We start from the raw sequence: 15065 nt of genomic DNA on the forward strand, positions 1-15065 counted from the left end.
TAAAACTACACATTTTTTTTCCCACAGAAAGGTATTCAGTTTCTACTGCAGTTACCTAGTTACCATAATCAAGTACCTGCTATAATAATGCATAAACCACACCTGTGTTGCAAGAGCACTGAAAATGACATGTGGTGTTTGATGTCTCTCTATAGATGTCATCTGCACCCTGCCACACAGGTAAATACGACAGCATTAGAATTTGATTCCACAAGCAATTTACAGACTTCTGACCACTCCTTGGGACACTAGATGCATATTCCTGTACCTTGTTTGGCTAAATAGCATAGAATTTAGATAATGCTACACAAATCTGCCATTACAGCCATCTTGACCGATACTGATGTGACACCACAGCTACTTACAGGGCTGCATCCTCTTCATTGTCAGGGAGAATATTGCGTGTGCACTGCAGCAAATAATTGCGCAGAAAGAGCCCCCGTAGTGGGTGTTGCACTCCACGGCACATTTCCACAAGGTCCTTAAGGATGTCTTTTTTAGAGTGTTCATTTGACTTCATATAAACCAACCCAACGGTTATTAGAAGATATCTATCAAAAGAAAGCACATGCTGTAGTATACTGTGAATGGCAAGGACATGCTTAAAGGACAGCAAGACATTCAGGTGATGGGAAATAGCTATTTGAAACCAGAATATCAAGACTAGGAAATCCAAACACACAGTGAGCTGTATATGTTAGCAACACATCCTTACCAAAAAAAAGAAAAGCCCACACTGAGATAAAACTGGCATTTATACAATGTAATGTAGATTAAGACAAATTGCAAGAAATTAAATTCAAGGAGAATATTAGACAGGCCCATAACAGATAATAACCGCAAGACACTATCGACTAAACCTAATTATTCTAAAAATTTGTGCATTAAGAAAGTTTACCAAAAGCTTTGATGAAAGTGTTTCCTTCTCAGGAGTTTATATTGAAAAAAGCTTCCTCTAGGGTTCATATGCTCTCACAATAATAAAGCACAGCCACATCTGATTGATATGAGTAGTTTTGTGTTTTACACCAAGGTTTATCCTTTACACCAAGGCTTAGACAGCTGTGAGCAAGTGCAAAGCACATGTCGCTGCCTTCTTCTTTCATCAGGTGCTCAAGCAAGCTCACAACAGTCTGGCAATAGATTATGGATGCCAAGGAACCTCCTGTTAGAAAGGTCAATAAGCTGGGTCACCTTTTGAAACAATGGTATAGAAAATGAAATGTTTGTGCATGTAACCATGGATTGATTTCAGCTGTGTGTGCTATTTGGCAGCTATGTAAACATGTGCTATAAACAAGCTAATTTGCACAATTTCCAATGTGCGATTCACTTCAGGGTTTAACACTACTCATTAGAGCACAAGTGACACCCTGAATACACTACTTTTCAGGTGCCCCAGATTCTGATCAAAGTCAATTTTCTGTAAGAAAAAACACGAGAGAGAGAGAGAGAGAGAGATGATGCATAGAAAAGCAGGGAGGTTAACCAGAGGTAACTCCGGTTGGCTAACCTGCCCGGGGGGGAAAGGTTAAGGGGGGTAAAAAGGAAAAGAGAGTGAAAGGGGGGAGATAGAGGAAAAGATGAGATGCGTCAAATCCTAGTCAGACACCTACACCTACTTCCGAAATGAGACTTGGAAACCACATATTTTATGTTTAAACTACCAATTATGATAATTTTAACCTTCCTAATAGTAGTAGTCCATGTTTATTTTTTGAATGAAAAATTAGGAAACCAGTTTAAGAGCTAGCTAGCATGGAAGGTCATTTTTTCATAATACAGGGCATAACAGCAATTTTTATCATCCTGCATCATTCTACCCATCCGCAAAAAAGATCACGTTCTCGTGACGCCTGCGGCAAAAAGGACGTTCCACATCCACCGCCAAGGTCTGCGGGTGGTGGCGCTGGCTAACACTCCCAGGGTTCTACTAGGAGACATAAATATCCAAGAAAGTGGACGGGGAAACAACGCCGCGGTAGCTCAATTGGTAGAGCATCGCACGCGAAAGGCGAAGGTTGTGGGTTCAGTTCCCACCTGCGGCAAGTTGTTTTTTCATCTACTTTAATTTCGATTAATTTATCATTTCTTCATTGCATTTATTAAGCACAAGTGATTTCCCCTATGTTGTCCTTGGCGTCAGTGTTGGCTTCTTATGATACGATTATTTATTATAGGGTTTCAAAAATATGCATTGCTACCGATCGCAGCAACGCCGCTCCCCCGACATTTCAGTCGCCCCATCTCGACGCGTTTGGCCGAACTGACATCAGTTTGGCGAGCTATCCGATTGGCTACCCTGGTCACGTCATTGATAATTTTTACTACTTTATGGTGAACAAATGTTCTCTGTAAAAGTTGGAACGTTGGTTCATTTGTTTTTATTAAAAAAAGTTGCAGAAGGAGAATACAAAACAACTAATCACTGCACTCAAGCACTTCTGGCACAGCGCAAGTGTCGTCTGCTTGTGTTCCAACGTGCTCCATGGTGACGCGAGCTGTGTGGTCAGTGTCGGACTTGAGCTTTCTTTTCATGAGAATGAAAATTTAAAAATTAAATTATGGGGTTTTACATGTCAAAACAATTTGATTATGAGACGTGCCGTACTGGAAGACTCTGAAAATTTGGACTACCTGGGGTTCTTTTAATGTGCACCTAAATCTATGTACGTGGGTGTTTTCACATTTTGCCCCCATCGAAATGCGGCCGCCATGGCCGGGATTCGATCCTGCGTTCAGCAACTCAACCCCATAGCCACTAAACAACTACAGTGGGTGAGCATCATGGTTCGCCCTTGTTGCATTGTGGACTGCAAATGTAGCCATCACCGTTATGTCAAGCTGCAACATCGTGTCCTTCGGCAAGGCAGCAGATGAGCAGAGTGGCTGCAGCGCATCGGACTGTCAGTATCTGATCAGCGCCAGCATCTATGCGTTGGCAGCAATCACTTCACACAGGAAGATTACTGCCATAATAGAGAGCTTTAGCATGTCCAGTATGCAGGTAAGCGCAAGCAGACTGGATGTTTTACTGAATGAGTGGAGGCACAAACGTGAACTTCCTGCACAGTGTAGCTACCTGGTGGCACAAAGCTCAACCAGACAAACACATAGCTAACATAGCAGTAAACAAGTGTATTCTACTTTGCTGATGGTGCAAATTTTTGTGCAAATATTTAAAATGTTTTACACTGGGTTCCAGCAATAGTAGCTCTGTCTTTGGCTGGTTAAGCTCTGTGCGGCCAGGTGGCTACACCATGCAGGCAGCTCATGTTTACACTAAAGCCCTTCATCACAGCGGTAGTAGAATAGAGGGGCTTTAGCTTAAGCCTCCACCCATCTACCAAAACGGCCAGCTCGCCTGCGTTTGCCAGAATACCGTACACGCTTGGCACTGCAACAGAACGCTGGCTGCTTGGATAGCTCTTGTGGGAGATCGACGGCCAGGCAGCTAGCGGAGAGGTTGAAGGGGCTTCGCGTGCTGGCTCTAAGACAACTGTAACTAGCAGACATGACGTCAGATCATGACGCAGAGCCAGTGAAGGCGGATGTTAGCCCTGATCACTCGGCGAACGTGTTGAGGTGGAAAAGCATGTCTAGGGAGGAGGGCAACTTGTAATCGTCTGTAGCTCTCTTAATATAAGACACTTCACTTAAATTGTGGCACCAATGGTTTACTGTAGCTATGCCCTACGTGTCTACAAAATCTGTCCAATCCGTTTCAGGGACCCCTTAACTCCTGCAAACTTTATATTCTAACAATAAAACTGCAATGAAAAAAGCACTTTTCTACACTGTCTCAGTGTCGTTGCACAACATTAAAATGCTGTTTTCTTGTGTTGCAACACAGGTTGGTTTTTACACTTTTGTGCAGTCTTCCGTAAGATTCTGCATCCACGCTCTACAATGTGTACAGAATGCAACTGTCTACTTGTGGTTACTGCACTTCCCATCCATGCAAGTTCTTATTGCATGGATAGTTATACATTGGGCACATTATGAAGATGGGGCCCCATAATTCTCATAGTTGTAACAAAGGTCCATGAACTAGATGTTTTTATATAAACATAATAGGCACATTAATAAAATTTTAGTAAAAAAAAGTGACTATATAGGAACCGTATCACCTTTCTCAGACGCCACGGATAAAAATTTTTGGTTTACCTTGATTACACCACATGCATGGCTAATGAACTCTAGCTGTATAGTCATGGAGACATCTGCTCCCTTTTCTGAGTGTATGCTTCAGGGATAAGCCAATAACCCGGGCATAATTCAGGGTGTTTGGACTGGTTCCTTTGACTTTTTTATCTTAGAAAAGTAATATGTACGCAAAAAGTCAAGACTACAGTAACTTCAAGCCTCTCAAACAAAGGCAAGGAAGAGTACGCATTGAAATAGCTATGACTACATATAAAGTTATTAGACAGGGCCATGATGTCCGAAGTTTTAATGCCCTTCTCTCTTGAAACCTTTGTTTTGTTAACCATACATTTTTGATCTAGTACACTATTTCTAACTAGCCATGGGATCTTTCAGGTTCTCTCAATGCTGCAAGACAGTAGCTATGTTTACATGAATGTAACAGTAGTGTGTCACCTTCTTTAGCGCACCCCAATAATTGCCATGTGACAGCATTTACATATGGCACATCCACCCTCATCCGAAACAAGCTGAAACCTGTTTCAGGTATTTGCATTCCACCGGCAAGTGGAGGGGAGCACATGGTGGCAGCTGTCTCTGTCTCTCTCAGTGCAACACACCATCGTTTACATGCACCATGCGAGACAACTTGTACTATCTCGAACTACCCTCTCCTGTCACATCAATGCTATTCACCTTCCTAGCACACTGCCGCCGTTTACATGAATGTGATGGGCTGGAAATGCGATGCAATGCACCACTTGTCACATTCATGTATATGCCACTAGCTACAGTGCAGGCGGGGCCTCCCCATGATTATTTTCCCCTATATTCATTACTATATTGCAGAAGCATGCAACGCTGGGCTAGTTAGTTGGACATGGCTTTGAAGGTAAAACAGTGCAAAGAATGACAACATACAGAAGAAATGAACAAAAACCATGAAATGAAGACTACCAACTGGAGGGTTTATTGTGATGACAGCAATAATAGAAAGAAAAAAAAACATGTGACAGCAAGAAACATTGTCACATGAGAAAACTAGCAGGAGGAAAGTTATTGAAAAAGAAATGGTACAAAGAAAAATATGCAGAGACCCTAGCGTGGATTTTTACACACTGGCAACGTAACTGATCTGTTTTTTAGTTAGAGCTAAGGATGGGCTGCTCACACAGGCCTCAGTTCTTTTATTGATCACATACACTTCAGCTACAGGCAAGTTTATGTTCTGCGACAGCGTCTTATCAACTCGCACTTTGTAATGTCTGGAGCACAACCAGACTCGACAACCACGTTTGCTGGCATTATGCACCCTGCACCATAAAGGGCCTGCTCCTGTTCCCCTCTTCCCACTCAAAACTTGTCAAGCATGCTGTTGGCACCACCATGCTCAAGAAAGCTCTCACCTGGCCATGCCATCACGAGGTAGGGTTCAGCTTCAAGGCTCAAGTGGAAAGACTGCAGAACACAGGTTACCCAGAAAATTGACTTCCAATTCCGAGCCAAAGAGCTTTTCACTGAGCTTCTCTGGTAGACTAGCAACATCCAGCAAACTTAGAGAAGGTCCCAGACGAGCATTTTTCTGTACATACACAGCCTTTCGCCACAAGAACGAGAAAATTTCCAATAGAGTGAGAGTCAAAGTTCATTTCTCAGTCCCCGACAAGCTGAGTTGACTATGTAGACGCGTCAACACAACAGGGCCCAAAAAGGCTGTGTGTACCACAAAGCACACAAAGTCCTTCGTGAAGTGTACAGTCAAAGTCGTCTATGAAGTCCTGCTCTCCTGTAAAAACATCTACATAGGTCAGACCAGTCGCTGTCTTAACCAGCAGCTCAGTGAGCATGCCAACAAGTGTTGCCAAACACAAGGCAGCAACATGGCTCTTCACTGCAATGCCTGCAGTTGTGCTCCAGACTTTGCAAAGTGCAAGGTGCCAGGATGTTATCGTAGCACATACGGTTACCTGATCGCTGAAGCATACACAATTAATAAAAGAGGTGATGCTTGTGTGCATACCCCATCCTTAGCTCTAACTAAAAAAGATCAGTTACCTTGACAGTGCATAAAGATCAGCACAGGGGAATCTGCACATTTCTTTTTTTTTTAATAACTTTCCTCAAGCTAGTTTGATCAAGCAACAATGTTCCTTGCTGTCACATGTTGGTTGTTTTTCTTTTTTATTGTTAATGTCATCACAATAAATCCTCCAGTTGTTATCCAGTGCTTTGTGGCGTGTGTCCATTTCTTCTGTCCGTCATCGTCCTTTATGCTGTTTACCTTCAAAGTCATTGCTAGTCTGTTCTATATTTTTGTATATAGGAATTCAATCTAATGTCGAAATGCTCCTTATACAAGCATGGTAATTCCAAGTTGACAGAATTTACGTTGTACAAAAGAAGCACAAAATGAGGATTAAACATTGCCTAAGGCCTGGTAACAAGGCTGGCAGTACTTGTAAAATAAATAAATAAAATAAATAAATAAATAGATACTTAAGCAGCTTATGCACTGAGATGGTGGATGGTTATTGCCATATGACCAGCAGAAAGTATTACATAGCATTTTATACCAACACCGTACCCCAAATAATATACCAATACAGGTAAACTCTATCTAACAAAACCCGACTTTACGAAGTTCCCAATTCAACAAAGAAACTTCCATTCCCCGGCAGGTACGTATAGGGTTCAACATTGACACAAACCCGAATTAACGAAACTTGGCCACCAAACTCCGATAAATTAGTAAAAAAAAAAAAAGTGATTTCTTTCTAATTTTGACAAAGATTGGTTTTTCTTCAAGCAGGCACACTAACGCTACAGCGTTAAAACGTCTCAGTGTCCTAGTCACGGCCCTAGCTTTATTTTGACGCGGCTGCACGCCGCGCCTACGCACGGAACAACGGACATGTCAGTCAGTAGCGCTCTTACTTACCAGATGGCATTAAGATGCCATCATGCGTGCCGCTTTGTCTGGGAATGTATCCAAGAAAAAGATGTTGAAGATAACACTACACGAAAAGCTGGAGGAAGCCCTCTTTATGTGGTTTATGGACATGCAAGGACCGGGAAAGTGGTCCAACAGAAAGCACATAGCTTTGCCTGCTTTCTTGGGTACCATGAGTTCAAGATGAACCCAGGCTGACTCTCATGCTTTAAAGAGCAATACAGGATTGCAAGAAAAGTGTTAAGTGGTAAGTCCAGCAGCGTCAACCGTCAACACGCAAGCGTGGATTAGCAGCAAATACAATGCCGTGGCAGCTTTTGGGTGTTGCAACATTACAATTTGAGATTTCGAAGGACCGAACAATCCCTTTCTCGATTTTACAAACTTCTCGATTTAACAAAATAATTCAAGCATGGTCATCACTTCGTTAAATCAAGTTTCAACTAACTATTCGGACAACAAAATACAGCCTACACAGCAAGAGTCAAAGTGTGCACCATTTTACAGCAATGCACTGCCCTTTCCCATGTAGCATCAATAAAGACAGCCAGGGACTAAGAAGGCGTTGCTTTTTTCATTTTGTATTTAAGCATGTTACTAAGACCACTAAGCAAGCTGCCTTGCACAGTACAACATTAGTTCAGTCTGGCCACAGAGTAAGCAGTGAGCATGACTGCCTGCATTCGAAAAAGTTTCACGCCAGTAAAGTGGAAGCCAAAGAAACTTACAGACGAGGGATGATGTTGCCAGCATATTGAACAAGCTCATAGAGATCAGACATCTTGCGCCCTTTCTGAATTTCATCTAGAAGGTGAATTTCTAGATGCCTCAGCTCATCAGTAACCGCCATATCTAAATAGATAATTAAGGAAACCGTCACAACATTATCCATGCAAAAAAAATTGCAGTGAAAATTGCATGCATCTTCACATATCAAAATCCATGAACTAAGAAAAGGATACACAACTCGTAGTAGCTCTTCGGGCTCAAGAGAGAAGTGCGAAGTTCACCGAGCATGTTAGAAGCATGTTTTAATGCTTCCATAAGCTTTCCTTTATCGAGACAGCGTTTCATGTGAAATGCTTGGACTTTGACAATGCTGGCCGCATCATCGAGTAGTTTTTCTTGGTCTTCTTGCGGGGACGCTTGTGGTGTCTGAGGCTGCAAGATATGAATTTTTTTTTAATCAGGGTGAACTAAACACACGAGAGATGTATTTACAATAGATCGTAAACCAACAAGCAATGATCAGCATTGACGCGGGTGTGCATTATCTGCCGACAAACCTACAAACCATCTCTCGCAGTGACACACGTTAAACTGGCCATGCACTAACGCTATACGCCTGGTCATGCCGTTTCGCCAACTATATTGATATAATATGCGCAGAAATTTACTAAAGCTTTGACGAGGTCTGCGTTTGCTACCCATGTAAGGTCAACGAGTTAGTGACCTAGAGGTTGTTCCACGGAGTTCTCGCGACAGACAACAAACACAACTAAAAGGAGCTACAAAAATGATTTTCGTTTATACAGCCGTCAACTGTTACTTGGGGTATACAGATTATTTATACACACAAATGCACGTAGTGCGTACCATTTCGGGATGTCCACAGGCAACGCTTCAGTACGGAATAGTGGCCTCCCGCCGAGTTGTAAGTCCAGTACTACGTCGTATACGTGGTCTATGACTTAACCAGCTTGAATACTCAGGCAGTACGCCGCCGTAAACACACCAAAATGACTTCGTTTGACGCCCACCATGAAGTGCATACAACCACAGATACAACGTCGACGGTGAGCCACTATTACGCTGGTACAGAAGTCCCATTAGCTCCAGACAGCTATGATGCTATGACATCAGGAAGACTTTAGACCCTCTAGTGGACGAAGAGCGAAGTCTACAAAACGCAACTCTGGCTCCCTCCCAACTAAAGCCCCTCCATCCATGCGCCACACACGCGAAAACGTGTATGGAGGGGTTTTGTCAGGTTTTGTTTTACTCCCAACTAGAGTGTACTAGAATACGGTTGAGTTTTTTCCTTCTTCCATGGTTGAGTGGGACGAGCCATAGAAACTCTATGGGACGAGAGGCTGGGGCAGCGCATGGGCAGCGCATGCTTTGCAGTGAGGCGCGCGCACGTGGGCGCGCGACGACGAAATACAGTGGCGGCGCTTCGTTCGAAGTGGATTTAAAACTCCCTAAACCATAGACCATAGACTTTCACATCTATGCCCATGTCTATTCCTAAACTATGGTACCTAGAATATACGTAAAGTAGCGACACTCTCCTCCTCCGCCTTCATTTCTCGTTTATCCTCTCTTTCACGCTCTCTCTCCTCGACCGTGGCGCCGCCTACACCGCTCGAGCGTGGCAGAGGCGCTTGCACGCATAGAAGGCGGTGCGCTCCAGGCGTTCGCGTTGGCTTTCTAGCTCCGAGTAATTTCGTATACAGCATAGAATTTCTATACGGATGGTTATACAAATTCAGTGACGGCAGCTTTTCTTTTTTCCTGTTTTGATAATTTTTCAAAGTATCTGAACGAGCGCTAACGCTGTGCCATGGCGACTCCGAATGTATCGCGTGCACTACAATTAGGTACGCAACATTTGTCAAGTGAGTGTCGCAAGATGCTGTTGCGAGTGGTTGTAGATAACACATTTACGATCGAATGCCAACATCCTGACCTCCAGCAAGCCCTCAGCAGCGTAAATAATCCGCGCCGTCCTTACCATGTGAATTCGCGGCGCGTATCAGCTATGGCCGCTATGGCATACAAAAAATTAAGGCCCATAGAGGGCACAAACGATCGCTGCTCTGAAGGCAGGAAGTCAACAACAATACAACAACATATCCTAGACGAAGATGGAAACAGACTGGAAGGAGAAGCGGCAATAAATTACATCCGAAAAATAACAGCCGAATCTTTCCAAGGCAATGCCGAGGTTGTATTTGAAGAAAAAAAGAGCATGAAAGAGACCCAGGTGGAAAAGGAGCTGGTGCTCACAAATTTCAACTGGAAGAAAGCCGAAGAGAAAATTCCTAAGCGCACAGCCACAGGGCTAGACGAGGTTCCCGTTAGGCTGATTAACAAACTAGGACTAAAAGGTAAGGAAGCTCTGGTGAAAGCAGTGGAAAAATCTTTGAAAGATAGAGGAATACCAGAGTTGGCGACAAAGTAGAATGAATTTAATTTATAAAGGTAAGGGGGTGAACGATAGAATTCACTTGTATAGACCGTTGACCATTACATCGGTAATATACAGGCTAGCTAGCAATGCAGGCAATCAAATTAAAGCTTCAAGCATGGGCAGAGAATAATGGCATTTTGGGAGAACTTCAGACTGGCTTCAGAATAGGTAGGCGTACGTTTAGATGATAACTAATTTGTTCTTACTCAGCGTATTGAAATATCAAAAGTAGAAAGCAGACCGTTGTATGTGGCCTTTTTAGACATTACAGGAGCCTATGACAACGTAGACCGCAACATTTCGTGGGATATTCTGGAAGGCGAAGGCTTAGGTTACGATTGTCTGCAGATTTTTAGAGATATTTACCTAGAAAATACCGTTTGCGTTGAACGGGAAGGGGTGAGGAGCGAGGAGAAAGTTCGTATCAACAAAGGACTGAGGCAGCCGTGCCCTTTATCCCCACTGCTGTTTATGATGTACATGGTGAGGCTGGAGAGGGCGCTAGAAGGAAGTAATATCTGGTTTAATATCTCTCATAGAAACAAGGGGGAACAGTAGTAGAGCAGCAGCTTCCCGGTTTATTTTATGCGGACGATATTGTGTTGCTAGCTAATAAGCAAAGTGATTTGCAACGTCTGGCTGTGGACAGGAAGGCAACAATTTAGGTTTGAAATTCAGTGTTATAAAATCAGGTGTTATGGTGTTCAATGAAAACAGTGAACAGACAGTGGCGATACAGGGCCAGGAAATAGCTCGGGTAACAGAATATAAATATATAAACGAAGGCAATAGATATATGGAAACACAGGAAAAAACAATAACAGTGAAGGGGAAGAGAAATGCAGCCATAATGGAAGCACAGAGCGCTATGGGGATACAATAGGTACGGTCCTCCGAGGTATGTGGAAAGGTGTAGTGGTTCCAGGACTTACTTTTGGAAATGCGGTTGTTTGCTTTAAATCAGGGGTACAATCAGGACTCGATGTGAACCAAAGGTCAGTGGGTCGCCTCGCATTGGGCGCTCACGGGAAGACTACAAATGAAGCTGTGTAGGGTGATATAGGCTAGACTAATTTTGAAGTGAGGGAAGCTCGCAGTAAAATTGAGTATGAAGAACGACTGAGGGATATGGAAGAAAGTAAATGGGCTGGGAGAGTGTTGAGGTATCTGTACAGGAAAAACATTGATTAACAGTGGAGGAAAAGGACTAGGAAGCATACCAGCAAGTATGCGGCATGTAGGGTGGGCAACACAGCAACAAAGAACGTCAAGCGAAAAGTCAGAGAACCGAAATAATCTCATGGGTGGCAGCAATGGAAAATAAACCTGCCATGAGTAACTACTTAAGAGGAAAAAACGAAATCAGGAAAGAAACAATTTATGATAACTCAAAGGGAAGCTCATTACTTTTCGAAGCGAGATCGGGGTGCCTTAGAACACGCACCTATAAGGCGAGATATAAGAAGGAAGAAGAAGCATGGGCTTGCTGCGGTAAAGCTAGGGAAACGATTAAGGAATACCATACCATACCATACCTAGGGAAACGATGGAGCATGTTTTATTAGAATCTGAAGACGTCTACCCAGCGGTCGATTTAGGCACCACTGGCCTCCTTGAAGCCCTTGGGTTCAGCGAGAGCAGTGGAAAAGTAAGCATATCCGCAATAGGGATTAGTAAGAGGCCGATTGGAGGATTGGTGGAATAAAAGTAGGGAAACGACAAAAAACGGAGACGTACAAAAGCCCAGTTCGCAATAGGGGATCAGAAAATTTGCTTGTGGGAGTTCATCGTGTTCTTTTCTTTTCCTTTTTTTTATTGTTTAACCTAGGTAGGACATTAGACAGTATAATAGCAAGAGCTTGGTGGCCCAACCCACCGCCCCGTTCCAAAGGGGATGCTCAGAACATCCATCCATCCTGAAGGTTCGAAAGAGTATTACAAGCTACAGTGATGCCAACGAGCGTGCTTGCCAATCTTGTAAGCACGCGCAAAGGCTCAGAGGTGGGCGATTGCTGTTGTGTTTCTCGTGCCTCAAAGTCACGGTGTCCGTGTCTCGGGCCCAACTCCGACGCGGCCTATTCAAATACATGTAAAACGCAAAACGTTTTTCTGAGATAACCCCTCGAGCGATTTTAAGGAAATTTGTTGCATTTGAGAGAGAAAGTTAAATTCTAGTGACTGTTGGAAGCGGAATTTCGATTTAGGGCCTGAATTTTGTTAAACAAATTTTTAAATATTCGACCGTTCGAAAAAAAATAGAAGCACGAAGTTTATAAATTTATAGCTCTACATCAAGGACAGATATTGCGGTTCTGTAAACATAGATCATTCAAAGCGGACAAATTTGATACGTCATTTTACATCTGACGTAAATTTTACAATTTTACAATTTTACAATGTTTACAATGGTTCTGCAAAAGTTGTATTTCCATATCACTAATTTGATATGTTTAAATTGATATGTTTAACATATCAATTTGACCAAATGTTATGTTAAACATATCAAAATTGATATGTTTAACATATCAATTTTGACCGCCTTGGATGCACTATTAGATTCAATTCACTGAATTGTATTATCATTTTTCGTTGTTGAGTTAGAGTTGTAAACTTGATAGTTTCGTTTTTCAAATTTTTTTTATTTTTGACAATTTTTAATAAAAAATTACCGACCTAACTCAAAAATTCGAAACCAACAGTCACTAGATTCTAAGTTCTCCTTTTAAATGCAACAAACTTCGTCAAATTTGGCGCAGTGGTTGTTGAGAAAAACGGATTCTCCTTTTACATGTATTTAGATAGGAACACCCGAGCTAAAGCTTCCTCTTAAGCGAAAATGGCGCTGAAGCGCGACTAAAAACTAGTGCAGCAACATCAAACCGGTTTTGCGGAAAATCCGATTATTCGATTCACCGGTTATGTGGTTGGTAATTCGGTTATCTGTAACCGGATATTCGGATAGCCGGTTATTCGGATACCCTGGTATTTGTTCATCTGTACTTGTGCCCAAATTACCTCTCTTACTCTTTTGTATTAGATTTGTAGTTATTATTGCAACCGCTCGTGCAAACACGACATCCTGTCTCGTTAACCTCCTTGCCTTTTGTTTTAAATTTATCTTTCCGAACTGCTGTGCTATCTAAAACAGTACTGCAGTTTTTTCCCCTCAAATTATTCCAGGCGCCAGCTATGTAGTCGAAGCGCCAGTCAACTTAATCACAGTGCAAATAATTTATTCTACACGCCCCGTATTTTAATACTAACGCCAGTGAATTTGATCCAAAGATGCATTTGCGGAGGTGTTATACAAGTTCAAAACATTGACGAAATGTAATAATTTTGTGCCCACCAAACATAACTGAAGAGCTTTCTTGAAAAGCATTGTCATGAAGGAATTACGGTCACTGACCAAGTCTGATGAATAATCTGACGTATCGGAACCGCGTACGGGTTCCTTGTTCACTGAGTTGACAAGAAATCGTCGTCACTTTTATAGCCAGCACGTGACGTAATGAACGTGCGTAAACGGCAGACATAGTCCCTAGTGTCCGGTTCATTGTAGCTGGCGTCGATTGAATGATTAGAGATTCTAGCAGCCGTCGGGATGACACGTTCTTTTCTTTGGCAACAACAGTGGCATTGTCCCAGTCAATCTTGTGATTATGTTCATGCGCATGCTCGGCAATGGCGTTCGTCGTGTGGCTATTATTTCTTACACCACGTTTATGTTCCTTGAGGCGTCTGGAGAACTTCCCTGTTTCACCAATATATACTCTGTGGCAATCAGCGCATGGTATCTTATACACAACTCTTGGGAATGATTCAACAGGCAACCTGTCTTTCACATTCATGAGCTGGTTCCGGAGCTTGCTGGTCGGGATGTGGGCAATGCGCAAATCGTATTTCGAAAATACGCGCGACAGTGCCTCGCTGAGATTAGACCGTAATTCCTTCATTTCCATGCCTGACCAGACGAACTTTCGTCGAACCCTTAATTAAAGCATTGTCATGTGGCTACAAAAATTCCTTTCCCGCGCGATACAGCACCAAAATGTTGCATTGTTATGGACATTATATTACTGCCATGAACAGGTCATGCAAAACCTAGCTAGTTTGATAGCTTTGCTGAGATGCATTGAAACAAAGCGGCGTCCCGCAACAAAATGTTGATTGCTAAAGCTGGTGGTGGTGGTGCTGGTGATGATGATGATGATGATGATGATGATGATGATGATGATGGTGGTGGTGGTGGTGGTGGTGGTGGTGGCAAGATGTAATTATCGAGGGATGGCTCGAAGGCCTATAATGGGGAATAGGAAGAGGAGGGAGGAGGCGTGTTCAGAGCCGTCCTAGGAGCTTCGCGTCCTTGGCGAAAGCCAGGAGCGAGTTGATAAAAGCAAGCTGAAAAGAGCGTCACGTGCAGTGGCGTAGCTAGGTCGTCTGGCACCCGGGGCCCATAGGCCTTCTGTCACCCCACTCCCCGGGTGTAGCCGGTGGAAAGAGAGGTGTCTTCAGATGTATGACACCCCCCCCCCTCACTGGCCCCTTGCACCCGGGGCCCACGGCCCCCCGGCCCCCCCTGTTGCTACGCCACTGGTCACGTGACCTCTCATCATTTTGTTCTCAACAAGGCCCGCTGACATGGATATCAAATGAATGAGCTTGGAGCAATCTATGCGATTATAACTACGTAATGCATCTGAGATCACGTGGAAGAGGCTGTTACAGGATCTCACGTAAGAATAGCCAGCATATTCCTGATTCTCAACCATATTG

At 43.2% G+C, this 15065-nt stretch overlaps 1 protein-coding gene across 1 annotated transcript in view; it reads right to left on the reverse strand.

Moving 5' to 3' along the window:
- Vps35 (Vacuolar protein sorting 35) overlaps positions 1-8921 on the reverse strand; it is a 70391-nt gene extending 61470 nt beyond the window's left edge. The window contains exons 1-4 of the mRNA XM_075675190.1: positions 8693-8921; positions 8059-8257; positions 7825-7948; positions 366-551 (exon numbers count right to left, since the gene is read on the reverse strand). Of these exons, the coding sequence (XP_075531305.1) occupies positions 366-551; positions 7825-7948; positions 8059-8257; positions 8693-8695 (512 nt within the window). The 5' untranslated portion in view covers positions 8696-8921. The remainder of the gene's footprint in view (positions 1-365; positions 552-7824; positions 7949-8058; positions 8258-8692) is intronic.
- Between the last annotated feature and the right edge of the window lie 6144 nt (positions 8922-15065).

Source organism: Dermacentor variabilis, chromosome 1 (assembly GCF_050947875.1).
Source record: "Dermacentor variabilis isolate Ectoservices chromosome 1, ASM5094787v1, whole genome shotgun sequence".
In the NCBI taxonomy this organism is placed as follows: Eukaryota; Metazoa; Arthropoda; class Arachnida; order Ixodida; family Ixodidae; genus Dermacentor; species Dermacentor variabilis.